This window comes from Rhea americana, unplaced genomic scaffold (genome assembly GCF_003343005.1).
Source record: "Rhea americana isolate MKP2758 unplaced genomic scaffold, rheAme1 scaffold_143, whole genome shotgun sequence".
In the NCBI taxonomy this organism is placed as follows: Eukaryota; Metazoa; Chordata; class Aves; order Rheiformes; family Rheidae; genus Rhea; species Rhea americana.
In genome coordinates, this window is record NW_028185517.1 from 398,032 (window position 1) to 425,572 (window position 27,541).

The 27,541-nt window shown below is 40.9% G+C and overlaps 1 protein-coding gene across 7 annotated transcripts in view; it reads left to right on the top strand.

The window, feature by feature from the left end:
- Positions 1 to 27,541, top strand: part of C1QTNF12 (C1q and TNF related 12) — a 34,547-nt gene that overhangs the window by 4,968 nt on the left and 2,038 nt on the right. For 3 of the 7 annotated variants that reach the window (XM_085298937.1, XM_085298939.1, XM_085298940.1), the window contains 7 exons: positions 1,416 to 1,675; positions 13,605 to 13,724; positions 14,894 to 15,005; positions 15,273 to 15,454; positions 20,685 to 20,793; positions 21,327 to 21,417; positions 26,878 to 26,956. In XM_085298937.1, coding sequence (XP_085155063.1) covers positions 1,505 to 1,675; positions 13,605 to 13,724; positions 14,894 to 15,005; positions 15,273 to 15,454; positions 20,685 to 20,793; positions 21,327 to 21,417; positions 26,878 to 26,956 — 864 coding nt within the window. In that variant the 5' untranslated portion in view covers positions 1,416 to 1,504. Of the gene's footprint in view, positions 1 to 453; positions 1,174 to 1,415; positions 1,676 to 4,567; positions 4,608 to 13,604; positions 13,725 to 14,893; positions 15,006 to 15,272; positions 15,455 to 20,684; positions 20,906 to 21,326; positions 21,418 to 22,515; positions 22,674 to 26,877; positions 26,957 to 27,541 lie in introns of those variants that run through there. The other 4 variants (XM_085298941.1, XM_085298943.1, XM_085298942.1 and 1 more) reach the window with 4 other exon arrangements.

Sequence of the window (27,541 nt, forward strand, 5' to 3'; positions counted from 1 at the left end):
AAAGTTCCCAATGAACCTCTAATGAGAGCTAGGGGAAAATGTTGCATGGAGCAGAGCTAACTAGAATACGAAACAAGAGTTTTGATATATGGACGTGTGATGTGATGCTGAGTGTGTATTCCAAGCCACATATTTCTAGCACTACCACACACTCATGCAGTTTTGCAAGCTTCCAAGAAAAAAAATGATGATTTCTCTGAGATAATGAACGGGAGAACAAAACAGAAATAAAGGGAGGGAGCAAGGAATGGGCATTGATTTAAATCTGCCTGGCACACTGGCCAGCTCTACTTATCAGTGAGTCTAATAGGAATGTGAAGAGAATAGGCTTGACAGCTCATTAGAATGTGATCCCTCCTCCTCCTCCTCTTCCCCCCTTCCCCCCCCCCTTCTTCAAGTTGATGGAAACTCTTTCAGGAAAGAAGTACTTATTTGCTGAGGTAAAGCAAAGGGTGAGGAGGGCTTTGCCAGTGTGCAGCTGGGGAAAGGAGCAACGAGAAAAATCAGAGGTGATCTACACTTGGAGGTATCTGAAAATTCTCCCAATGTAAAGGGAAACAAGCATGAAAAAAATACAAGACTGCATCCTGACAGCTGTTTGCTGCACAGGGAGTTACTGCTCATCATCTCACTAAAGAAAAGGGAAGATAAAGCCAGCCAAAGAGGGAGAGAAACTAGACTTGGGAAAACTTTATTTGCTCCTAATGGTCTTAGGTACATCCTGAGACTCTTCGCTTGCCTGTTTTAATTTTTATCGTATGTGAGAAGTCAATTTGCTTCTTAGAAGTCTGAGCACTTGGCTGAGCTCTGATGTTTTCAGCCCCTTCAGAAGAGCAACTGCTGTAGCAAACTTGGGTTATAGTTCCCTAACATCTTGGAAGGAAAAGATGGGAACTTGTCACTGAGGAAGGGGAGGTATCCTTGAAGCAAGGATGGATGGAGCCTATTCAACCCTGCTTTGAACTGGATGCAACACACTAACTTACAGAAGGCTAAATCTTCTGTTGAAGAGGAATACCGTAACAAGCCCCCTAATGGGTTTGTGTTGTCAACTGTGGCCTGAGTAACTGTTACCCTGAGCCATTTGACTTCTCTAGGTTTCATAGTTGTGTGCATTTTAATTCAGTCTGAAGACTTACTGGACAAGGTGTGGTTGTGTGGATGCACCTCAAGGTAGGTGGCAGGACTTTCCAGGGCCTCTTGTATTTATGCAAGCATCAAAGGTCTGAGTGGACTTACCTTTTCTTCAAATGTATCCAGATTTTTAAACAGAGTTTATCTATACCATTTCAATGTGTCCTGCTTGAACAAAGATTTTTCCAGCAACCAGCACATTTGCACATGCTGCTCRTTTGACATTGCGTAGCCCAGTGGATCATCGTTAGTAGCTTTAACCTGTTTTTTTATTCTTTTAGAGAGAAGTCTGTGTTTGTTCCTATTATTAGTGGTGGAAGTTTTTGCATTTGGAGAGTGCTTTTCCTGATTCAGCCCTTCCTTTTTCAAAATGAAGAGGTACATCTGGGTATTTGTGGCAACATTACTTTGTCAGCAGCTTTGCCTCTTCAGAGTGATGGCAGGAAAGAAAGAGAGAAAGATGAAGAAAGAACCTAATCAGTATACAGAGCCTTTCAATATTACCCTGTCAAACAGTGAAGAACTGCATGGGCATCCCAAGGTAGGTGCTTATGTGTTTTCCGTACTTGGTGGAACTCATTTCTGGTTGTAATGTAATGCTGACTCCTTTTTTTCATCGATTCAAGTAGTCTCGCCAAATTCTTTTTGTTCTTAAAGAATATTCTCTCTCTTGCCTTGACATGAATTATTTTTTAGCTTATTGAGGAAGTGACTAGAATACTGCAATTTATGGTGATAATCTGTTTTAGAATATGCATGACTGAAGTTTCAGTTCCATTGTAGCTGATTAAGTATGAATGAATTAGTGTATGAATTATCCTTGTTCAGAGACAACTGTTCAYTTTCCAGAAAAAATGAAGATGGGCTATAATGACATAATTATGATAATTGAATATTAGTGAATCTCTTGCATGGAAATTCTTGGATCTTTGGAACATTGTGTCAAAAGTGGCTTATGCAAACACTACATTATAAACACCTGAGCATGTCCGAGCTCTCTCTGTGCTGCACCTTCTACCACTGAGGCTGTAGTGATTGAAAAATCTTAGTGTAGTCAGATGGTCTGTTTAAGGAGGCATCAGATGACAGCGGCTCTTGCATGAAAGGATATAGGATGGGGCTAATTGTGCATAAGTGGCAAATGTAAGGTTGTATGTATGATGATTTGCTCTGATAAGTTGCTAGGCATAGTGAGTGAATTTTGCAGGGCAGGATYCTTCTGGTTAAGGGGAGAATCACCCCTGGCTGAAGGCTGCAAAAATTCAGCAAAGTGATCAGARTCCCAAGAACCTTTTAAGAAGAAAATCAGCATAGAATGCTTGAAAGTAGGAGAGAGGGTTAGAGAATTAAGAGCAGGTCCTAGAATTAGGAGCAGGATGAAATAAAAGGGAAACTGCAACAGTGAGAAAGGAGGGAGTCTTCCCTAACACAYATCCCCCTTTGCTGTCTCTCTCACTTGCATAAAAATGTCCCTTGTATCAAATGGAGGTGACCTCTAAAACATGACTTTGATCACAAGCATTAGAGATGGCAGTCACTATAGTAATACAGGAACAAATCYGTCAAAAATTGGGGCATGGCTGAGGGGGCAAGTTAAAACAATTGGGCTGACATTCTAAATATCCCATTCAAAGCCATTGTGAGAGTAATTGGTTAAGGTTGGGCAAGTCCAGGAAACAATATCCTGCATTAAAAATCTGGCCGCTACAATCAAAATGATCATTAGGGAACTGTAAACAGCACTTCTTCAACTAATTTTGTATTTATCGCAGGGCTTTGTCAGGACAGGTTTTATGCCTGTTAAATTCTTAAGATGCTCAGATTCAATCGCTTTCTTCTGCTTTGTTCTTTTTTTGCATAAGGGGCCAGTTTCATATCTGGTGTAACTAAGTTGCAGTCCATTTTGAAATTAATTTGGTCTGATGAGAAATACATTGTATGATAAGGAGGATGTATTATGATTTCAAAAGCAAGGCAGAAACTGGTCCTGGTTTATTCTGATACGGTTTGGTTGCTGTTAGAGCTGGAGAGCTTAGTAAAGCCAAGTTCTATAAAATAAAGACGGGACCAAACCAAATCTTTGATGTGAATGCTCATGAACTCTGCTTGATATCTGCTTCCAAATTTTTCTCCTTGRAATCTCCCTAAGGTTGAAGTCCACACTCTAGTTAAGCATTGCTTCTAAATGTCATGGATGATTGTATTGTATTTTATATTTATATTTCACCTGCTCAAGCTAAGGGTTTATTTTATATATACTGTAAAGGTTGCACTTAAGAATTGCCACCTTCTCTAGTGTCTGTTAATAATCCTGGATTAAAAGGAGTATGCTTATTGSAAAGTTGCTTACCTTTTAGGTTGCTTTTTCAAAGATTTTAAGAAGAAATCGTTTTGTTTCCCTTTRCAGCACAGAAGCAGATACTGCCTTGCACCCATGCATTAGTCAGCATCAAGATGAACTGACCAGCTCCTCATTTTGGGTTTAGAATAATTGGCTGTTGACAGAAAAGAGTTTAAATGCCATAGTAAATGAAGCACTAGATGTGAAAGATGACTAGCCAAAAATTAGTGGTTTGTAAATTGCCACTAAATTCCTATCTTAYGGTGAGCAGTAACTGATACACTCTGAAGAGGCAATTGGTGTCTTTAGGCAGTTGTAGAGAAGGTGAAATTCAACAGCAGTGCAGAGAACTGCATGATTTTTCTATACTGTTTTGAATACAACATTACTCTTCTGAAGTATCTTCTCACCTGTTGATTATATGGAGAGGAAGTTATRTAATAGTGGAACTATCCTCATTTAACTCATTGAGCTAAAGCAAGGGTGAAAGCAGTCTTCTCCATAAGGCTGACCTCTCTGAGTCTTGAAGGTACTTTGAGGAGTTTTGTTTAGTGAAAAGATGGCCTGCACAGGAATCTGAAACAACAGCAATGTCCTATTTCACTTCTCTACAGTACATAATAGGAAAAATATAATTTTTTTTGCCTTGTTCAATAAAAATGAAGGCTATTTACACCCTGGAAGACTCACTGGCCTTCTGGTAGTTTTATCAAAGCAGGAGGAGCAGGGAATTAAATATTAGTTGAGAATATTGGTTTTTATTCATTCTGTTCAAAAAGGTAGGTTTGTTTTCCTATAATTTACCAAACATTTTGGAGCAAATTTCTTTTGTGCTGTCTTTTCAGTCAGGAGCTGAGAAAGCTCCCCTGTAACATTCACAAAGTATGAGTCATGTGGTTAAACCTCTATCTAAACTGGGGAAGCTTAAATCTCAATTATTCTGATCATCCTGTTATTTCTAAGGAAATAGTAAGAGTCCTTTATTTAAAAAAAAAAAAAAAAGGGAGGGGGGCTAATCTCCACCTTTCTCTTTGAGTTGCTGTCAGTGTGATGTACTTGCCAAGAACATGAGATTTTTCTCCTCTGACACAGGTGGACTAAGAGAAAGAGCAGAATGTGGATGGATACAGAGGTATTTGTCTACAGAATCTTCTTTCTTTGGCTGGGTGTGGCCAAGTATCTGCACCTTCCAGTTGCCTGGCTTGCCTTTCACGTTCCAGACATAGAATCATAGAATCATAGAATCAGTAAGGTTGGAAGGGACCTCTGGAGATCATCTAGTCCAACCTCCCTGCTCAGCAGGGTCACCTAGAGCATGTTAGACAGGGTTGCATCCAGGCGGGCCTTGAAGATCTCCAGAGAAGGAGACTCCACAACCACTCTGGGCAACTTGTTCCAGTGCTCCGTCACTCTCACAGGGAAGAAATTCCCCCTCGCGTTCAGGCGGAACTTCCTGTGGTTCAGCTTCTGCCCATTGCGTCTCGTCCCGTCACACGGGACAACTGGAAAGAGTTTGTCCCTGTCCCCTTGACATTCTCCCTTCAGGTACTTACACAYATTGATAAGATCCCCCCTCAGTCTTCTCTTCCCCAGGCTGAAGAGGCCCAGCTCTCRCAGCCATTACATGGAAGCTTCTCTTTCAAGAAGGTGACATGTTAAAGCAATAAGGGCTCAATGTTAGTAGCTTGTCCAGTGGGGGCTGATCAACAGTTACCATCTGATACCTGTCTGTGTTGGATYTGTGGTAGTTATGACAGTCAGAGCGCTCTTTGTTGCGTGCCTGAACTGTGTTGAAAWTTTTTTTGAAGGCCTGCTTCCTCATCTGAATGTTGGCAATACTTGTGCAAATTAATGCTTCCAGATGGAGAAAAATACAGTTCTTTGAGCTCAATAGTATCTATTTTTAAGGATTTAAAAGCTGTACCTGACTGTAGCTGGATTGTTTCCAGAAGTTAAATGTATTATGGATCTAGCTATGTGTTCACACTCAGGTAAGGCACAACGTGAAATGGATTTTTCTTGCTTCGTGTAGTGTTCTCTTCTCTGTCTCCTTTAGGATAGAAGTGTCCTGTGAGCACAGAGTAAGCCTATTTTGAGCTCTCCAATTTTTTTCTAAACTGATTGGCATAGGATTTTATCAGTGGTATTGAAAACCGACTAGATGATTTTCACACTTAGGGCTTGTTAATAATAATGGCACTGAGCTAGGCATTGCTGAAAAAGATTAGCAGGATGATGCTTTTTTGGCGTATGGATAATATATTAGCTGTGAGTGTATTGAATGTTTGAACCATGCTGGTTATTGAAGTGGTCATCTCTAATATTTGTCAGACAGAATATAGGAGAATCAGGCTGCATCCTTCAGTCAGTGGAGCGTTTGACACTGTCCCCCATAACCTCTCCATAGACARACTGATAAAMTATGGACTAGATAAATGGTCTGTGAGGTGGACTGAAAACTGTCTGAACTGCTGGACTCAAAAGATTGTGACCAATGGCATGAAGTGCAGCTGGAGGCCAGTCACTAGTGATACCCAAGGGTTGATACTGGGGACAATGAAGTTTAACATCTTCATTAATCATCCAGATGATGGGAAAGAGTGTACCTTCAGGAAATTTGCAGATGATACAACATTGGAAGGAGTGTTTGATAGACCAGATGGTTGTGCTACTAGTCAGASGGAGCTCAACAGATTGGAGAAATGAGGCTTGGGGCCAATCAGCTGGAAAGCAGCTTTGCAGAGGAGGATCTGAGGGTGCTGGTGAGCAACAAGTTTATCATGAGCCAGCAGTGTGCTCTTGTGGTAAAGAAAGTCAACAGCTGCATTAGGAAGACTGCTGCAGCAGGTCAAGGAACATGGTTATTTCTCTATACTCAGCACTGGTGAGACTGCATCTAGAATGCTGGGTGCAGTTCCAGGCTTCTTTGTGCAAGAGAGACAAGGACAYGTGAATGCAACGAAGGGCTGTGAAGATGATTGAGGGATTGGATCATCTGCCATTCAAGGAGTGGCTGAGAGAGTAAGGATTGTTTAGCCTAGAGGAGTGAAGGCTCATGGAGTCTTATGAATTTGTAGACTGGGCATCAGTAAAGAAGACAGACCAAGAGTCTTATCAGCGGTGCTCAGTGAACGGACAAAAGGCAATAGGTAAAAATTGYAATACAGGAAATTCCATTTAAACATGCAAAAAGATATTACTGTGAGGGYGGTCATACACTGGAACAGGTTGCCGAGAAAGGCTGTGGAGTCTCCATGTTTGGAGATACTCAAACCTGACTGGACATGGTCCTAAGTAACCTGCTCTAGTTGACCTAACTTTGAGCAGGGGAGATGGACTAGACAGTTTCTAGAGGTTCCCTCCAACTTCAACTGTTTTGTGAATCTGTGGCAGTATGAACTGCTCATAGGGATGGTTCARCTGTACTCAAAGGAAGCATCTCAACAGAGGGAAGATTATTGACCCAGCTATCCCAATGAAATTTCAGGGATAATTTGAAGTCAACAGGATTTTACGTTTGGTGGAATTTCTGTGAAAAATGGTGTAATGCTTTTAATTCAGTTACCCACTAGCTGGGAAAAGACTTTTTGAAATTTTATTTCCTCTGGTAAGCAGCAGTCTGAGGCACCCCTAAGTTCTGTGTGAAGGAAGAGTTCTCATCCATCTGTACCACTTCCTYTTTCAATCTGGTCTTTCCTTGGCAGTTTCCCAGTAATGTAGTGCCTGGGCATGAACTTGATTATTTTGTGTGATCTGATAAGATCATTTTTTTTTCAGGCAGAAAGCTAATGATCCTGAGGCTCACTCCCCTTTAAGGTGCTTAGGAAGGGAACAGTTCAAGTTTTGGGTTTGGGTCTAATGAAGGCTGTATATGTCTGTCAACCAGAGAAGCTAGAACTGTCTCTCACTTAAGATGTAAGAGGAGAAGAAAGATGAGGATGAGTCCAGCTCTGTTAAACTGCTCCAGATCCTTGCTGTCTTAGGATCTTAGTTGGTAAACTCAAATAATGTACTTGCAATAAGTTTGAATTTATCATAGGACAGTAATTCCAAGCAGGTATCACAGTTCTGCTCCATCCCCATGTAAGCCTACTGTCTCACGTGTGATATACAATTACTTTTCTCAAGGCAGAAGTTCCAATGGGAAATAAGAAGTGCCCTGTTCCTTCCTGATGACTCTCTACACTGAGGYCTCATTTCACCCTAGGACAGGAGACATCCATAGCAGGTGCCGGAAATGGCCTTAATGCCTGATAAAAGGAATGCTTGAACTTGAGTGCTAACACCAGAGCTTTTAGCTTTTGGATTAGAGGCATGACTTATTCTGGAGTTGCAGAAGGCTACAATGATTGTTCTGTCTTGTCAGATATCTAGGGCTGAGTCTACCTGGATTATTACTTCAGTCTCTCTGAATTATTTCTGTGGGGCCTTTTGCTTCCAGTTTGAACAGCAGCTGGTTAAATGACATTGCACAGATTCCATTCCTCCTCTGTAAAGTGATTTCAGTCTTAGCTTGAAGTGGCTGATTGTGTGTGTGATTGAGGAAAGTGTTTTTGTGTCTCACAAGTTTTAAAGTCCTGTGAGAGCATGGGAGATAGTAGGCGGTGAGCTATATGCAGGAGATGTAATCTCACATGTCCTGAGTCTGTCATCATTGTCAGTTTCATGCTGGCATGCTCTGACCAGGAAGGGCTGTGACACATGAGAAGACACTTCCCAGCACCTCTTTGTGGACCATGTAAAATAATACTGWATGCATAAATCAGAGTCAGTATGAGACTCATTGAAATAATGCAGTGTGTTTGGTCTCTCAGCTCAGAGTCATTTGTAAAATGTTTAAATTTCACTATTAATGCATATAGTCCCACAGTAGATGTATTTTCATCTGCTAGATGTTCTGTGCTGCTTCTGGTTTATTAGTGTTGTTCAGTTCCTTGCCTTTCTGAGGGGTCTTTGCCTAAAGGTAGAACTCTGCTTGTATGTTGTATGTTCAGGGATGGCATTGATTACTGTTGTAGTATAGCGAACGTAGAAACAAACACCATGTTTTTTTTCTCATCCAGAGTACCTCTTTCTCACATGAACAGTTCCGTTTTATTCACTTTAAATTCATTATGAGTGTGACCACTGAAGAGAATTTGTRTTTAAGTGGAGGCGAGATAGCTTTCTGAGATACCTGTTTAGAGAAGGGAAGAATAATTTTTCAATTGAAAAACATAGCAGGAATTTACATAGGAATTCCAGTTGAGATTTGGATAAGATGCCAAACCTAACACTTCTGCTCTAGGGAAAATTCCTGAGAGATCTGTAAAAACCACAAGTGGTCAGGACCTTGGTTTTACATCTCATTAATAATCAAGAGTGTGCATAACCATGAGTTATTAGCAGCTGACACAGGACTTTTCATGCTAAAAAGTGATCTGTCACTTTTTAACCAGTTCCAAATAAAATACACTACTAAAGTAAATCATTTGCTCCTAATTTTGTAATGAGGTTGACAGTATGGGTATAAATCAGGCATAACAACATGGAAATTTGTGGATTAAGATAATTGAATGCTGAGTCATGTCCAATTTTTGTCTGACAACAGCTTAATTATTAAGCAGAGAATTCTTAACACTCATGACTGATGGACCAACACATTGATAAGTCTTTTAGTAAAACTTGCAAGGCAGAAACTCTATGGTCCAGAACGGTTAGGTATATGCTCTTGGAAATACATCTCTAACTGCAGGTTGAAAGGGTGCTGTTCTCTCACAAAACTGTAACGTTTTCATACTGTCTTTCTGTCCTTCCCTACCTGAAATTTATTTAGCTATGCCTGAGAGCATTTTAAGGTGCTTTGGAGTGTACAGAATTCTTCACAAGTTATTGTTGATTTTTTTTCTTCCAAACTCTTCCATTTCATTGGATCCCAATATCCTTGAATTTCAGGAAAGTTCAGATATAGTTCAGATGTTTCTCAGGATTCAAGCTCTGCTGCTTAACCGTAGAATTCTACTAGTATTTTTTTCTGTGATGGCTGAATCTTGGCCAGAGTCTGTGTGTCTCAGGGCAGTGCAAGCTATTTTGGGAGCTACAGAGTTAGAAAGAATCACAGGTTCTGTCTATATGCAGCAGCCTAAATTACTGCTAAACTTGTCTTTTATTGTGAGAGAAGTTAGGGAGTGAAGGGCCTTCTCAGTGCTGTAAGCTCATTCTGAAGTGATAGGAGACGTGCTGTTGCATTCAGATCCAAAGTAGTGTTAAAAGACCTGACTGAATGTTCATTAAAATTGATGGCAAGATTTCTGTTGATTTTTTTTTTTTTTTGAGTCATTGGTTTAAGTGTTAAGACTTAATCTTGATTTCACTGTATTTATCATGAGAATTTTTCATGACTCCTGAAGGTTAGATTTGCTTTGTAAATAGCACCCCAGGAGGGACAAGTCTCCTTTGCTGGGATTCCAAGGCTATTCTCAGTCCTGAGTGATACCTGAGTTGGCTGCAAGTTYTCTCTGGCTGTTGGAGGCTGCCTCTGCCAAAAAAAATAGAGGCTTGCATGCTTATTGCTGGGATTGCTCATGCATGCCATAGTAATTAAATAATAATACCACAAGGATGGAACATTCATTTTAACTGTCAATCATGCTTGTGCTGGAGAAATTGGGGAGTGCCATGGCTGTCTTGCATAGAGATTTGTAATTAAAGGATGCCACTGGAGATTATACATATATATATATGTGTGTATGTATATGTATATTTATATATTTAACTTAGTCATTTCTTTTCCTGGGGTGTGCCATCTGTCCTTTGATGTCTGGCCTGTTTCTGCTCAGTTGGAGCTCCAGAAAGGCTGCAGATATCTGTTCGTTTTTGCAGTTAAAGGCCAGAATCTACCAAAGACTGCTGGCTTTTGCTGCTAGTTCACTTGACTCCCCATTTTTGCAGTGGAGGGGAATGTATGCCTATTTTACAGCCTAGTGGGACCTGGAATATTTGAGTGCTCTTTTCCACATCTGTAGCAAGTGCTGCATCCTGGTCCCTAAGAATCTGGTCTTGTGTTTGCTGTGTTCTGGAGGCTGTGTTTCTGAGTTCCTGCCACATGAGCCATCCCTTTCTGCACAGATGGATTGACTTTATTTTCCTTTCCTCTGCAGTTGTTCTTTTAGTGGCTTATGTGACAGTGTTGAGAGAATACCACATGCTCTCTGGATTGTGTGCTTCTGTAAGTTCGGTGCTTCTTTGTTTTGTGAGCTGCACTGCAGCTTTACCACGGACCTGTTAGTCCCCACTGCTGGGAGAGAAAGGCATCTGCTTTCTTCTGGCAAAGCACAGGTAGCCTTTCATGCTTCTACATTTATGAGCTTTGTAAACTTAGATGCTCATAAATAGTCACCTGTAGATACGACCTTCAACTCTGTGGTGGTGCTGTGTCCATGTGTTTTCAGATGGAGCAAAGCAGGAAAGAGCTATGTTCTCCTGTCAGTAACATTTAAGCCTCCATGAAACTCAGGTAAAAAAATATTTCATGTTTGTTGTGGAAAGAAGCTGCAACTATTGTGCTGTTCTAAGGACACCTGCAAACTTTATGAAGATTTGCTTTTGGGCTTTACATTTGCATGTTGGAATAGATGGAGAGGTTTGTACCAAAGGATGATCTCAGCATGTCTTTGATTTCCTTCTTATGCTTTGCAAAAATCAGCAGTCAAGCAATTTCTGAGAAGATTAAAAAGCATTCCTGAGGTAACTTAAACTCACAATACCTGGGATTTTCTATGGAGCTCCATTTCCACTCACTTCCAGTGAAATTTAGGAAAGCTATTTAAGAAATCCTGGGTGCTGTAGGTAATACCAGCAAATAATAAATAATGTAGCTAAAACAAACAACTTACTAGAACCCCTGGCTAAACACTCAACCTACAACTGATTGTAAACATGGTTATAAAATAAAAAGTCTGTTCAAGGTTAATTTGTGTACAGAAATAATGAAGTGGATTGCTATGAATAGCTTGTCTTGCTCTTGTTTTAGGGACGTGTGCTAAGTATGAGCATTGGGGGAGGAGTGTGCCTGACAACCATAACTCTGTCACTAATTACTTAATTACAGTGGAATGCATGAACAATATGACAAAATTACTTGGGATAGCCTTGCTTTGGCTTGGAGCACAGACACCAGCTACTATGTTTGCAGCCATCTACCTGGAGGGAAGGATGAGTGGACTGTCTGAATAGAGCAATTTAATAGGAGTAGATCTGTCTGTGGATAGTGTCTGAGCAGTAAATCACCCAAAATTGTTGAATAGAGTTGCTCAGACTTATGTTTAATAAATATCCTTGCTTAGTTCACAACACATTTGTGATTTCTRGGGGACAGTTCACGTTCTGCTGGTTTGTAAACCATCTATTGACCCAAACTGTTTGAAATAAATACTTGTGATCACAGGACCTCAGAATTACATGGACTAATGCATTGTACTGCACCCATGTGCCTGGATGCATGCTGGAGAGAGAGCTTTCTAGGCTCTGCATCAGCTTAGAAACACCAGCATTCCTTATAACCACAAGCTGGAACTTCAGCACACTTCCAAGATCTACGTTTGAAACAATTTATTTTGCAAGAATTTTTCATAGCAGATCATACAGACTGTGGTCTTTTCTCTTCCATATGAACATGTCCTGTTATTTCAAGCCAAAATTCGAAGTCTCCTGCATCCAATTCCTGGTGCTCTTGAGCAGTGACATATATTGCAGGTATTGGGACTACAGCTCTGCCTGCATTCTAAAGGTGAATTGTTTCCTGTTTGAATCTGCAGAGTGATGAAAGGGAAGCCATGCTTATATATAGTACTAGAAATTCTGTCACAACTCACCGTGTACTCTGAGAAGTGGCAAATGCTTTAAGGAGCCAAATAAGACATGGAGTGAGCAGACTTGGATATTTTTGCTAGCTTCATTGCACTGAAAGCACCTTGTAAGGTCACTGTTGCTACAGAGGCCACTGTATGTAGAGCTGTAACATCTGAGCAGTGGCAGAACTGTGTCCAGTAGTCTCAGAATAGCAAGAGCTTAATAAAAATGAGCAAATACTTCCAGATCTGAAAAGTGCACTGTTGTTGACAGACTTTGTTTTTATACTTTTCCTGCTCCCATATTATTTCCTCCCTGCTGAATGGTGACAAATGRGTCAGTATTGATTTATTTTAATTCATTTAAGCTTTTAGTGATCTAGGATTCCTTTCAATGTTCTCTAACCCACTTCTACCTTCTGTTACTTTTCTGCTTGAATTTTCATCTGTACCTGTTCCATCTCACTGGGAGAAGAAAAATCTTGTTTTTTTGAATAAATTTCAAATGTTGGCAAAAGTAATGATTTTTGGGGGACGGGGGAGAGTTGTTTGTTTTGTTTTTTAGATTTGAAATATTCATTGCAGTATTTCTGCTCTGTCTTTTTCATCAATTAATCTGAATTCCTAATATGATTCATGAAACTTTGGAGGGGCTTGTGCTTTTATCCTCACTGTAATGAACACTTGGCAGGCTGGTGCGTGAACAGATTGGAACCTCCATAGTCATCAGTTAGTTGTTTTTGGCAGGAGGTTGGCATGGTATTGATAATAAATGATTTCTTGTGCTATTTTTTAAATTTCAAGTTAGAAGTTCATCCCCAGCCCAGGAGAACAACAATAGGAATAGCTTTCAATCATTTCTGATTGTCTATGCAAGATGAGTACTGGGAATTAGAGCCCAACATGAAGTGGACCCAAACTCCTAAAAACAGATGCTGTTTTTTTTCCAGACTTTGTTTCAAAGGAGTCCAGAACTAGGCACTGTAATCTCTCTGCTTCTCTAGGTGGTTTATCTATGGCTGTGATTAATATACTTGCAGATAATAAGAAAGGGCAGGTAGTTAAATCTACAAGCAGGCATCTTTTCTCTGGTCAGACACGGACTTTGTTTTTCATGTGACTTGTTTTTCTTTGTATGTTCATCTGTATTCTATAACCTGTAATTTGAAAACTATGGAACATTTCAAGGTTTTCTGTTGGTTTAGGTAGTAGACAACAGTCTGGAGACTTTGCATTCTCTGAATTTATGTAGTGGCTGAAGAGGTACAATGACATCAATCTTTATTCTTATTTCTCTTCAGATTCTAGAATCTCCAGATCCTCGAATTACAGATCCACGACGTACCTGGATCTCCTTTGTTCACCGCCCGGATGATGGCAACACCTCCAAAAGGAGATGCAAAGGGAAAGACAAGAAATTAGTAGGTTATTGCTAGATTGACACCAGCTAACAAATGTGCACCATGGCTTCCCTTCCCACTGCTGTTACACACGGTGTTTTTTGTGTTCCCAGCTTTTGCATTCCTACCCCAGAGATCACATTTTCGTTTGTTTCATTTCTTAAAATATTTTTGGGAAGTTTGGGATAATAAGTGCTATATACTTTGTAAGGTGGTGTTTGTGCATTCCACTGTCAGCACTGATTATTGTTTAAACCAGCTGTTTCTTGAACTGAAAGTAGTCTTTTTTTCTGCTGAATGCAAAGAAGATTAATGTTTTTCTTTCACTATAAAACACAGACATCTCAATAGATTGTAATCAAGGTATGGACAAATTTTCACAAGCTATATTTATTTCAAATTAATGAGTTACTGTTCATCTGCTCAGTGACAATTGATCATGTGTACCATTCTTAATCTGCTGCTTAGACAATCTTGAATATGATTGAAATGAATTCCTTTTATTTCCTGGTGAGCAGATAGACAGAAGTGCTTCCAAGTAGGTTTGCTGCAGTTTACTGGATGAAACAGGAACTCCCAGGCAACAATATACATCAAAAGAACATTGATAACTCTACTGCATGTTCATACTACCAGTTTAAAGTTTTGTGGAAAACCTTTTCCAGGTGTTTTGAATTAACAGGTTCCTTTTTGGTGGGAGTTCTACTGTCATACCAAACATTCACATACTTAATGTGATCACTATGTCAAGCAATATATATTAATAATGTGAAATGTAGCTAGGCGGCTGTTCTAGTTAGCAGATAGGCAGAATAAGAAGCAGCTTAAAGATTGCTGGTTTGTTACTTTGGCAATACTGGAAGATAAAGAAGCAGCAAATGTAGCCTTGTGTCTGTTGTGCTTCACRGTATTTGTAGGTACTTGAAGAACTTGTCAGTGTTTACTCAAGCGACATTTATCCTCCCACATAAATACATGAGTAAATTCCAAGTGCTGGAATTCACTGATGACTGGAGAGCCAGTTTAAGATTTACTACATAAGTCCTTTAGTTGGGCTGACAGCAGAAAGGGGCAGGCCGATCACRTGGCTGACAGATTTGTAGACCTTATTCATAGCTGACAGAATTTTCAGGGTGTCAGTGCAATTGCCTGGTTCTAATTTCAATATTTTTCTTTGGGTACTTCATTAGCGTGGCCTTGTTGGGCCGCCGGGACCTCCTGGCCCCCAGGGACCTCCAGGAGCACCTGGTGCAGAAGTCACCCGGGAAGTCCTTCTGCAGGAGTTTAAGGATATATTAAAAGGTAAAGATCATAAGACTTTCTTGCTTCYGTGACCTATTTCTTTCAATAAACATCATGGTATAAAAAAGGAACCATCTTTGCAAATGTTTACTCTAAAGCATTCCCTTACCTAGCAATGAAAAGTTAATGTTGTTATTATTTTCTCTAGTGCTTAGTCCAAATATAAGAGTTGAGTGTAGAGAAAGGGTCTAATCACACAGCTAATGGCTTCGTAGATTAGGCTGTTAAACTAAGTCTTTCTTCCTCTACTTTTTCTTTTCTCCTCAGAAGCCGTTGAGCGGCGGACATCCCTGGCTATTTCAGCCCATCCTAGCCAGCTACCTCCACTCCTGCTCTCTTTGGAAGAGGTTTCACCCCACAGACGCATAGAGGAGGCATTTCACTGCAAGCTAAAAGGACAAGTTGTTGTAGATAAGAAGACCTTGGTAGAACTTCAGAACTTCCAGTCGGTGAGAGGGAGTCACAGACAGAACATCTGCAGCTCCACAAAAGCCATTGTGCATAGATCAGATGTAGTTCCCCTAGGCTGCGGAGCTGCTAGGTGGCTCTGTAGATKATGGTATTTCCTGAAAGGGAAATCTGATCCCAGAAGTTCATCTCAGCTTCATGCTGTGAATACAGCACTATGTTTTTGTAATTGATAGAGGTGGGATCTCATATGGCAATATCTGCCTTAATGCTCAACTGCAGTAGGATAAGCATTTAGTTTTGAGTCCACTCCTTCCTGACAAACTTGAGAGGAAGACTTTTTTCTCTTGCAGCTCAGTTGAGTATCATTACAGTTCTTACTGAAGTGCTAACAGGTCTCACAGGTCCAAACAATAGTCAGTCATTTCATTTCAGTTAGTGATAGACTTATCCACATTTGGCATTAGTCTGAAGGATCTGTTTTGTTTTCAGTGCACGTTTTCATCTAGAGAAACTTTCAGATGTAGAAGAATGTCAGAGGCAGAAAAAAGTCACTTGACATAGATTTGTGAGCACGCAAACAAAACCCATTGTTTTGTTAGATGGGTCAGTCTTGGTGATAAAATTCTGCAGGTAATGTCTTACAGAGGACTAATAAATGTTATTTATACAAGTTCATTATGCTTATGTTATAATGATAAGTATACCATTAGCTGTAGGTCATTATAAGTACAGTTAAAAGCAACCTATTGAATTTGATAAGTTATTAAAACTTCTGTTAACCACTTATGAACCAGTTGTAAATAGGATATGAATTTGAAGTATAAATGTTAGGTGCAAAGTACTAGCTGAATACACATCATTATTTGGTTATTTTGGAGACTTATTTTGGACTTTGCAATCAAAAAGACTTTCTAATAGCACAGAGCCTTTATGTACATGGCTGCTTTTGTGATGTGACAAGAAGACTTTGAAATATGAGAACAGGAAATTTAGTGCTGGCTAGATGAGTGGACAGTGAGGTGGATTGAGAACTGGCTGAAAGGCGGAGCTCGGAGGGTGTCATCAGTGGCACAGAGTCTAGTTGGAGGCCTGTAGCTGGTGGAGTTCCCCAAGGCTCAGTACTGGGTCCCATCCTGTTTAACTTCTTCATCAATGACCTGGATGAGGGGACAGAGTGCCTCCTCAGCAAGTTTGCTGATGATACCAAACTGGGAGGAGTGGCTGATACACTTGAGGGCTGTTTTGCCATTCAGAGAGACCTGGACAGGCTGGAGAGTTGTGCAGAGAGGAACCTCATGAAGTTCAAAAASGGCAAGTGCAGAGTCCTGCACCTAGGGAGGAATAACCCCATGCACCAGCCTCTAAGRATGGAGTCTCCATTCTTGGAGATATTCAGAGATTGCCTGGATGCAATCCTATCTAACATGTTCTAGGTGACCCTGCTTGAGTGGGGAGGGTTGGACTACATGAGCTCCAGAAGTCCCTTCCAACCTCAACCATTCTGTGATTCTGTGAATATGGCTCTCAGTCAGCAGTGTTTGCTGACACTATCCTTCTAGTCAGTGCTGAGCCTTCTTGGCAGCTGCACTGAGTCCTGTCTCTGAAGAATCCTGTCTACAGATCCTTCCCTGTGGAGTAACTTTGCTTTTAGAAAGACTTCTCACAGCTGCAGGACTAGAGGCAGTGGTTATGTTGCTGGATGGATTGCTTTCCTGAATCTTTCCCAGATACACTAGTGGAAGCGTGGTTTGACAGTGCTGTGGGTGCTGGCACAGAGGCAAGATTGTACTTGAAGTGTGGGCAAGGCTAGAGAGATGTGCTGCCTCATTAATTAGAAGGAAAAATATGAATAAAGACATCTCGGCATTCTGCGTAGGCTGATGCTTCCCAGGCTTTGTTATCATATGCTTAGCTACTTTTTAATTGCTCCTGGCCCAGAAGCTGATGTGGGAGGGCTGACAAGCCTCTGGATGCCAGCCTTTCAACTTTGGGACAAGAAGTGTCTAGTTTTAGCTTGTGCTCTGACATAGGGTGCATTTAGCAGGGAAGGAGACAGTGGATGCTCTTACAAAAATGAAAGTGTTAGAAAGTCCAAGGGAGACAAAGAACTCTCCTACCCTTGTCCTGTCAGTTTAACAGTGTAGAGAGCCAAGAGTGTGATACCTCCTGTTGAAATGATAGGAAATGAATCTTATTCTTGGCTTTGGACTAGCTCCAAAGCATTTTGAGATAAGTGGAAAGACAATGTGTGCTGAAAAAGGACCTAGCACCTACGCTGTTGTTTGAGGCTGGTGTGTCTGTCACTCTGACATAGAGTGTTCAGAGAGCTTGATGGTCTTCTCATTCTTTCATGCTAATTCTTCTCCAACAACATTCCTTCTTCCTCTTCCTCTTGGTCTCAAAATTTCCTTAGTATGTGGAATGAAACAGGTGATACTCCTTCCCTCTACCTCCAAACCCTCAGTCTTTTAGGTTTCTGACAATTGCTGCTTGCAAATGCTTTCAGAAATACACTTTACATAGCAAGACTTGATGTAACTGCAGCCTCCGACAATCCCCCAAGGAAGTGGGATTTACTTGGGGCCCAGGAATATCACTGAAGCCATACCAGATCATTTAAGGCCAAGGTGGCGCATGTGCTGTTCATCCTGAAAGATCTAGAAGTTCTAATGTATCTCCTGTCTTGAGATTAAGCTAAGTGTCTATGGCAGTTGAATTTTAATGTTGCTTTTGGGTGATCAGGGGATCCCCTGTGCTTTATGGTTGCCGCCCAGCACAATTTATCCATTTCTTTAATAACAGATAAGTAGGTGCATCTGCAGTGTTTCCAGTGAAAAATGAAACTGACAGTTCACATCTCAAATCCTCTATGCATAGTTTCTACTTTCCACTAGGAAGTAAATTATGAAATAGTACGTTATGGAGTGTATGAGAGAGATATGGGCTGAGGAAGAGAAACTGTTTGCAGAGAATGGTTGCACACTAGCGTGTTTACTTGTTTTCAGGCTAGTTGTTGAAATAGCAAGTTAACAAATTGTTAGTTTCTCAGGTATAAATTCCTGCAGTAGTTGAAGCAGCTATGTGATTACGCAGCTGTGAAGCAGCAAATGTAGTGTGGAGCTCTAACTGGCATGGAGTTTAATGGAGTATTTTTGCCCAGAGAAACCTCTTCTTTTTCAAAGCTAACACTTTGCATTGTTTACTTCTATGAGCAGAATAATAACAAAGCCACAAAGGGCATGAAGAGACAGGAATACTTTATCAGTGATAATTTACTGGTGCCTAAAATTGCCTTCCATGCTCAGTCAATGGTTTTGGAATTAGGCTGCTGATTTTTGTTAATAGCTGTAACAAGAAAGGAATGAATTAACTGTGAGGAACAGTTTCACACATACAGGGCTTATAGGTCTGCTCTCATAGTGATGTAAATCAAAATTAGTGCTACCACAAATGATGGAGTAGTACTAGCATATGAAGAGAATCAGTCATATTTCATAGTCTTTGCAGGGTAGCTGTTATTGTGTGCACATGTATAAAGAAGATAGAGCTCCTTTTGTGTGTGTATATATATGTGTGTGCATATGCACACATCAATGCATATTGATAAATAAAGGGACTTAGAGATCATGGTATGAAATCTATTTGTTTTTCAGTCCATTGTTAGTGTTTTCCCCATTATTCATGTTTGATGTAGTGAGAAAAGCAATTGCTATTGTCCATTTTCACTGCCATGAGTGTACATAAAACATTTCTAGCAAAATTTCATAAAATTTAAGACTATAGCTGTATCCTGAACTGGGGATTATTCTTCTGTGAGCCTTACCTGGGATTTGCTGAATTAGAAAATTTGTCAATTTGCTAATTTTTTTGCTAATTTGCTATTAAAATTTGCTAAAATTTGCAGGTTAGTAATTTCAGTCCTTCTACAGTGTAGCAACTCTGTACACAAACATCACGATATCCAAATATCTTCAGCCTTACTTCCTTTCAAAGAGAAAGCTAAATAAATGATTCCTATTCTGCACTGTGCAAGCTTGCAATTTCTGGCCATGATGGATCAGAACGGGAAGGCATTTAATTTCCCTCTAATATTTGAACAAAGTTGTTCTGCTACTTTTCTGTAATCTAATAGCATCTACAGCAACACTGGTACCAGTTCTGGCACTGGATCTCAGGCCTCTCTCTCCATCTACTGTTTGCAAGTGTTCTCAAATGTTGCACTGTTGATATCTATTGAGATTGTCCAGTTAGGCATTTTTGTATATAGCAGAATATACCATGTGTGCATGTCTTTACAAAGTCAGGTTTGAACAGCTCTTCTGTCCCACCAGACCACTACAGGACAAATCTCTCAGGAGAGGATTCATAGGAATGCATTTACATTGCACACAATGCCCTTGTGGTGGAAGCAGAGTCTGACTAATGTGCTTTCTTGGCCCACTGAAGCCAATTGCTGCTTCTTCACAGCTCTAGCCAAATCCATATCAAGCAGGCCAAAACTAACAATAAACACTTCATGCAGAGTTTATTTTAGCCTAACTCAGATAATCTGCTGTGAGTCTAACTCGAGACTGCTTCCTTGCCATAAGGAGATAGTGAATGCTGTTTCACTAGGTTTTTGCCTATTCTGTAGAATCCAAGGCCAGAAGAGGAGAATGAAGCTAAATATGGAACCTGTAAGAATCCAAGGGGTGTTTTTTTAACAGCATCAGAGCAGTCTGACTTAGACCTGAAGTGGGTAAACAATCTCTGGAGACCCATATGATTGTTTCCTCTGTATTTGTATCACAAAAACATTGTATARGCTATCAGGATTTTAGTTTGGGCACACTACTAGACCCGTCTAGGAAGTCTTTGGAAGTTGGAGGAACCCCTTGACTCACATAATGGGAATATTGCATATCAGAACATCAGTGGAGGCTCGTGGCCACTAGGACCAGCAGAGTGTAGGGATGCAGTAGGCAAGGTCAGAAATAGGGTAGCAGAATGGCTGCTGAAAGACTTAAGCCTTGGACAGGCAAAGCCAAGGTGAGTTAGCCGAGTTGGATAATGAGTAATAAGGGTATCTTCACACTTGATACTGATAATTTTGCCTTTCTAGGGCATCAAATGCTTAGAGTGTGTTCATTCATAAGATGCATTCTAGTGAGATAAGGCAATTTTTTTCAGCTCTATCTTCATGCATGACAGCTTTTATTTTCGTTGTGGGCAGATGTTATTGTTGAGGATGCTGGGGATTGTTCAAGGTCTAATTTTCTTATTTTACAGCCTCTGGCTAAAGGAGCTTTTCTCCGGGGGACAGGCTTAAATCTGGCAACCGGACGTTTCACAGCACCTGTGTCTGGCATCTACCAGTTTTCAGCCAACATCCACATCGGTGAGTTGGTCCACAGAAACCTTCTCTATACCACTGGAGAGGTGCAGCAAAGATTCCTGGAGTACTGTCTGGGTCTTGCTTGGATCCTGTCTGATCTGAAACACGTGCAATGGTAGGTCTTTGCAGTGAGCTCTCAGCAATCACTTTGGTAGCTTGATCTGAAATCCTGGCCTTAGAGCTGGGTAGCCTCACAAGCTGATAGCCGTAACAAGCTACTCCACTGAAAACCAAACAAATCAATGCTCCTTATGGGATATGATATTAGGGACCAAATACATAGATGTAGGGAAGGTATGACTTCAATAAAAGACATTAGAAAGAACAAACATGGTGGGATAAAGATGAATCGAGACAGTTTTAGCTGTGCATGTCACCAGTGCATTCCTCCAATTATATTCATCCTTTGCTAATGTTTTAAGGATGCTTTCCTAAGAAGCTACAACATTATTGGTAACTCTGTTAAGCCAAACACCAGCAAGTCGTTGTCTGCTATGTTGCAAATGTGTTCATTTTTGTTCCACTGCTTTCCTAAGACCACAGTGAATTGAAGAGTAAAGTCCAGCTCCGAGCAAGAGACAATGTCCGAGTGTTGATCTGCATTGAATCTCTCTGCCACCGCTACCTGTGAGTTACTGCAATGCTGTCTTGTCAATTATTTTTGTCAGATGCCATGTGAACAGGAAACACCTTACAAACTTCCTTTCAAAAACCTCGTGGGCCATCACAAAGTGTCCTGAATGTTGGTCTCCTAACAGGTTCCAAATTTAGTGGAATATACAGGTGTGTAGGGAGTTGTAGTATCTTTTATTAATCCAGCTAACAGAGCTGAAAATAAATTAACAAACTTTTAGGCATGACCTGAAAAATATGCAACAAATTCCAAGCTAAAAGTCATCAGCACAACAGCTCTTAAAAGATGTCATAATTAAGTCTAAACTAACTTTTTTAAAACCAGCTGGCTTTAGTTCCATTCATTGATAAGCTGTGGCAGCAGTGAAGTCAGTGCAAGACTCATAGATACTCTGGAAAATTTTATGGCTATTTCAGTACAGAGGCAGCTGATGTCCTTGTGGAGGCAGTGAATTTGACAGGCCAGTGCATCAATCAGCTATGCAGATCAGATTCACCAAGAATGAATTTTGAACCAAAAATGCTTGTAGAACTTTTTCTAAGAGAGTGATTCCACCTAGCCTTTAGGCTTTGTGTGTTTTTTTTTTCCCAGGTTTTTAACTTTTTGGTGTATAGTGCTAATTGCTCTATATAAATAAATACTGCATATGTTGAAAGAGTTGTGAATGAAATGGTTTGAAATTGGATGTAGCTACGAGTGCAGAAAGTAGAAGACAGCGAGGGAGATGGAAGATAAGACTCTTCTGTCACGTTTTTCAGAGGCTACACTGTGATTATGGTTCTGAAATACAGAAGCTGTTGTGATTTTTTCAAGTTTTATTAGCTGTGAATAYGGTTCCTTACCTGTCCTGACTTCACACAACCCCACACTCATTAGCTGTTTCCTGAACTTAACAGCCAAAGCATTTTGCTAATTCACTGCAGTGTACAAGCTGTTGTTTTGCTAACCTATTTGACCCACCAACTCGATCATTTTTCTGAGGGTAGATGTCCCTGAACACCCAGCACTCAGCTATTATCATAAATGTACAGAATGGGAGGAATGCTTTAATTTCATATCAGAGATAGTTAGCTCACTTTTTGTAATTTCAGCTGCATTCTGAATGGAGCATGGCATTTCACAGATGTTGCCATTCAAAGTGCTGGAATGATGAGAAGAATGAATAGGTAGAAAACTAAAGTGTATGGGTGCTGAAGCAGAAAGTGCAGGACTTGCCTAAAGGTATATCATATCTACTCACTGCCCTTAGCAGTCTTGTGGCGCTTACTCAGATGATTATGCAGAATTTTCCTCTGCTGGGGGCCATTAACAAACCTCTGTAAGACAAGCTCTTTCATTAGGCCATGGCAAGCTTTGGTGTCACCCCTTGTGTGATGGGCTATGCCATCAGCTGCTGTTTGCTGTGCTTCTGTTACCCCTTCTGTTGCAGCACAGAACTGGCCTGTGCCTTAGAAAAGGCTAGCTTCCTGAGAAGGAGACTGTCAGGTTTTGTTTGGAGGAAGGGGCTGGCAAACACCTGGGAGGACTGAAATGCGCCTTGAAGAGGGCAGCACTGCTTGCATGGCTCATCCCCTGCCTCTGCGGTTGTGGCTTGGCCTTTGTTGTGGAAGAAGAAATGCCTGTGGAGAGCTATGCAGATCATCTGCTCTGCCCTGCCCACAAATCCCCTAGGATGGCTGCAACAACACTTTTGCAATAACTCCACTGAAACATATCCATAAAACAACTCCAGAAATACTGTTTAAAATCCAGAAAATTTCTTCTGGACTGGCCACTCCAGCCTTCATGACTTGGAGCACTGCAAATGGGACTGACCTCCCCATGGCACTTCAAGTTAAAGACTTTATTGGAGCATAAATTTGACATGTGATGTCATATAATAAATATCAGCTCTTACTCTTAGGTTTCATTGGCCTATGGAAAAGACCCTGTTTGTGCCAGAATACCCATTAGTAACTAGGGTAGCAGGGAGCTGTGTACCCACTGACTGGGTAGGAAGACAAGGAGCCTGCYAATCAGAGCAGCTGACACCTATTTGGCTTTGTAGACTATTTTATAACAATTTTTTATGACTGCAGGACTTTCAGTGAGGCAGTGACAGTCTGGCTGTAGCTGCAATGTCAGAAGCAGGAGGGAGGTGCATTTTCTTCCCTCATGAAGGGATGCCTTATGCTCTGGTAAACTGCARGACTAGTGGGACATCTCATTTCTGGCACCTGTGAGAAGTCCTTGAGCTCATGCTAAGAACTTACTTGAGCCTGTTGATGCTGAATGCTTTAAGGGGAACCCAAGCTTTTATTTGCATGGTTGGAACAGGCATGAGTAGGGTGGAATGTTATTGCCCTTTTTACTGGTAGCTCTTACAATTTCCCTTTGCATAGTGCAGATCCCCATTCCTATGTTTCACTATGCATGGCAAAGACCACTTACATTCAAACAATCAGACAAGTTTTCCTTTCTGCAGCGCCAGACCTTCTTCATTGCACCTCCAGCAAACTCATCTTATCTTAGCAGTTTCATCAAGAGCAGGACTTATGCCCCTATCCCTTGGACTCCCCATGGACAGACACTGAAGGTCCACAGAATCTTTTGTTTAAATCAATATTCTCAGTTGGTAGTGTTGACCTGGTGAAGTTTTCAATAAAGATTTGCATGAGCCATTGGATGAAACTTAGGAAGCCAACCAAGATTATTTAAAAGTGAAATTATCCTGTAGATCTCCAAGGTATTTTTCCTTTCTGAACTCTATTCTACATTGTTTTCAGTTACAGAATAATACAAAGCATCTAAATTCAGTTTTCAAGTAGCACAAGACTTCTGATTTCTCCAAGGTTTAGAGAGTACTACAAGGAAACTGAGATAGCTGAAAGTAATTACCTGAATATAGGTGAAATGGTTATCACATCTGCTTTACACGCTGAAGGTCCTGGGTTCAAGCCCCAGTGGAACCTGCACCAGGAAATCTTTGAGAGGTTGGACTAGATGATCTCCAGAGGTCCCTTCCAACCTTACTGATTCTGTGATTCTGTGAAACCTGATTGTCATCTTTTAGGGATCTGTGGAGTGGGTGCCAACAGAAAAGGATCTCATTATATGTTCATTAGAAACCTATTTTCAGAATATTTCTTAAACCTGATCTCATTACTTGAAAATAAGTCTCTGATTTATAGAACCTAAGAAGCCATTGCATGTTGGCTTGGAAATTCTTTGTTTTAAAGACATGATATTTTTAGAGCCTGAAGCACTTTGGAAATAATTGACAGTAAATACTTTTTCAAGCAGGAAAGATAAACCATTTCAAAAAATAAATGAAGATACCAGTGATTAGTTATCTGACTGCCTTCCTTATCTGATTCCCAAAACTCTCACTGCTTTGATGAAGACATTAGAAAGCATAGCAGATCTCTTCTGGGAGGCTCACTATTCTCTCCAAGGACAGCGTCTGTCTGTGCCTCTTTTTTCCTTTGCTGTGTATTTCAGTCATCCTTACAGTACCATTATTGAAGAATGGATGTCAGTCTCTGCTTTAAACATGGCTTTACTCTTGCTTTCTTGTTCTTGTAAACACTGGCACAAARACTTAGCCATGCATGCTGTGGTGGTGTGGCTTAGCCTCACCTGAATGGGAAGCTTCCCTATAGGTTACTGAAAGTACTGTGCCTTCCTGCATTGCAGATCTTTTCCTCTGTAAACTCCTAACAAACTCTTCTGGTACCAGCTGGGATGTGTGTAAACAACTTTCTTGTCACCTAGTGCCAAGGCAGATTTACTGGGATGCTTTGAGGTTAGTTTGCCATTCTGAAGAATTTATAGCTGCATGTTCCAAAAAACAGTAGAAGAAACTTTTTTTTTACTTAGTCACAACTGACTCAAATAATAATTGTTTAGATTAGCTCAAGCTCTATGATGTCTRACTCATAGATTTTCTCAGCTCTCCAGTGTAGCCATTTATGATCTGTTGTCCCACAAGGCTGTCCTCGTCTGAGTGAGTTTAAAAGCAGTGAGAGGAAAGTGGGATCAGCGCTGGTCTGAGACATCTCTCATTCTCATATGGTGCGTGAGAATATGACTGGTCTGTAGAGTGGAAGGAAGGTGGGTGGAGGGATGGGAACCTGTCTGGACAGACATTCTACTGGCACAGGCTGATTTGCTACCAGTGCTTGTGGAATTTCCTGAGGATGTCTATGTACACAGTCATTCATTTTAGGGAGCTGAAAGAGCCCTGAGGGCTTTCAGCAGAGGCAAATGGAAACCGAGAGGCAAGGAGACAGTCAGAGTAGGAGAGATTAATGGTGGGAAGTTCCCATCCAAGTTAAGCTTTTGGCAGGATATGATACATAGACTGAGTTCTTCAATCAAGCTGGTGCCAAGTGTCTTGCTCTCTCTGGGCCAAATTGCCCCTACCTTGTATGCATATTATTGGAAAAGGGACTGGAAACAAGGCATGCTTGCACTTGCTAGATTTTGTCATTGCCCCTTCACACACAGACAGACAGACAGACACACACACACACACACACACACACACACAAAGAGAGAGAGAGAGAGAGAGAAGATGAGTTAGTTTTTTTGGGAAAACAACTAGAGCTGCTATCCACTGGCACAGCAGATTTCAGAAGAACCAGCCAGGCAAGGAGCTCTGTGCTTTTATATCACTTTGGAGCTGTGCTTACATGGGTTATTCTGTTGCTGTCTTAGGCACCTCCCTCCATCCATACAAAGAAGCAGAGTTCCAGAAATAGAGGATGCCATAGAGAGAGGATGTCCTACATCTTACTACTGCAAGCAACATGAGGTTGCTAGAATATTAGGATGTTAGAAAAGGACAATACTTGAGGGGAGACCTGGAGCTCTCCCTCAAACTTTAAATGCAACACAATTTCTTTGGATTGTAGGTGAGCCCTGAGTCGAATGTCCTCCCAAAACAGCTTTCTGCTGCAGAGTATGTTTAGTATTGTTAAGGTGAAATAGTCTTTCACACCTTGGAAATTAATGGACTGCATATAGAAAGGCTCTTTGTAGAACAGCAGAGGTATAAGCTGCTGTGGGAGTCAACAAACTGTTGGATGTGACATGTAGATAAATCTAGAAGACATGTTTAGCATCTGTGTGAGACTGGGAGCTCGAGACCACAGGACCTTCTAAAAGGCCTCTGTTGCAGGAAGTGGCTCCTAGTTCCTGGTCCCAATTGTTTCAAATTCACAATCCTGTGTGCTAAGTAGTCTTCCATTAGTTACTACAGTGAAGTCGTGGTTCCACAGTTCTTTATTCATGGCATCTGATTACTCGTAGTCTCCACTAAACTGGCCTCTTGTTTAGTATGGATGGATGCTAGAACACCAGGTCCTATCTCTAGGGAGGCCATGAGACAATTTTGCTGTTTTACATACTGCTGTTGTGACTGCCTTAGGTGTTTACCCTACTTATTCCATTTTTATTTTGCTACTATTTAGGTCTTTGGAAGTCATCGCTGGTCTGGAAAGTAACAGCAAAATCTTCACTGTCTATGTGCATGGCTTACTGCAACTGCAGGTAAGCCTTCACAGACTGGAAATCAATGTGCTACTTTGTCACAAACAGAGTATGGCAGGATGTGGAGTGCTTTACTAGCATGGCTGAATTTTCACCAAGAAGCAGGTGAAGTTTTTTATTAACCTCCTTTCTAAGGTTAAAGAGGTTAAATGACTTACCTGGAGTGACTGGAGAGAATCTGTGACAGGGACAGGAACAAAAGCCAGACTTCCCTGTTGCACGTTCTCATCTTAAACCACAGTAGCAATCTTCCCTCTAAGAAATGACAATAAATAATTTTCTCTCTCAAATCTCCATTCTGATGTCCTGCCCTGCATTGTCAAGAAGGGCATCATATTTTGCATTTAGAAAAGGGAATGTGAAACAGAGATAGTCGCTTGGCTGCAGTCACCCAGAAAGAGCCTGGTGCAGTAAGGACCTAGTTCAGTAATAAACCTAGAGTACAATTTCACTACAGAAAGTTTCCTCCACCATGAAATCTTCAGTGCTGGGATGAAAATGATCGATCAGGTCCTATCCCCAGGAGTTACAGAAAAGGACACGAGATTCCTGTGCTCAGCTCATGGTACTGAAATGCTTTTATTT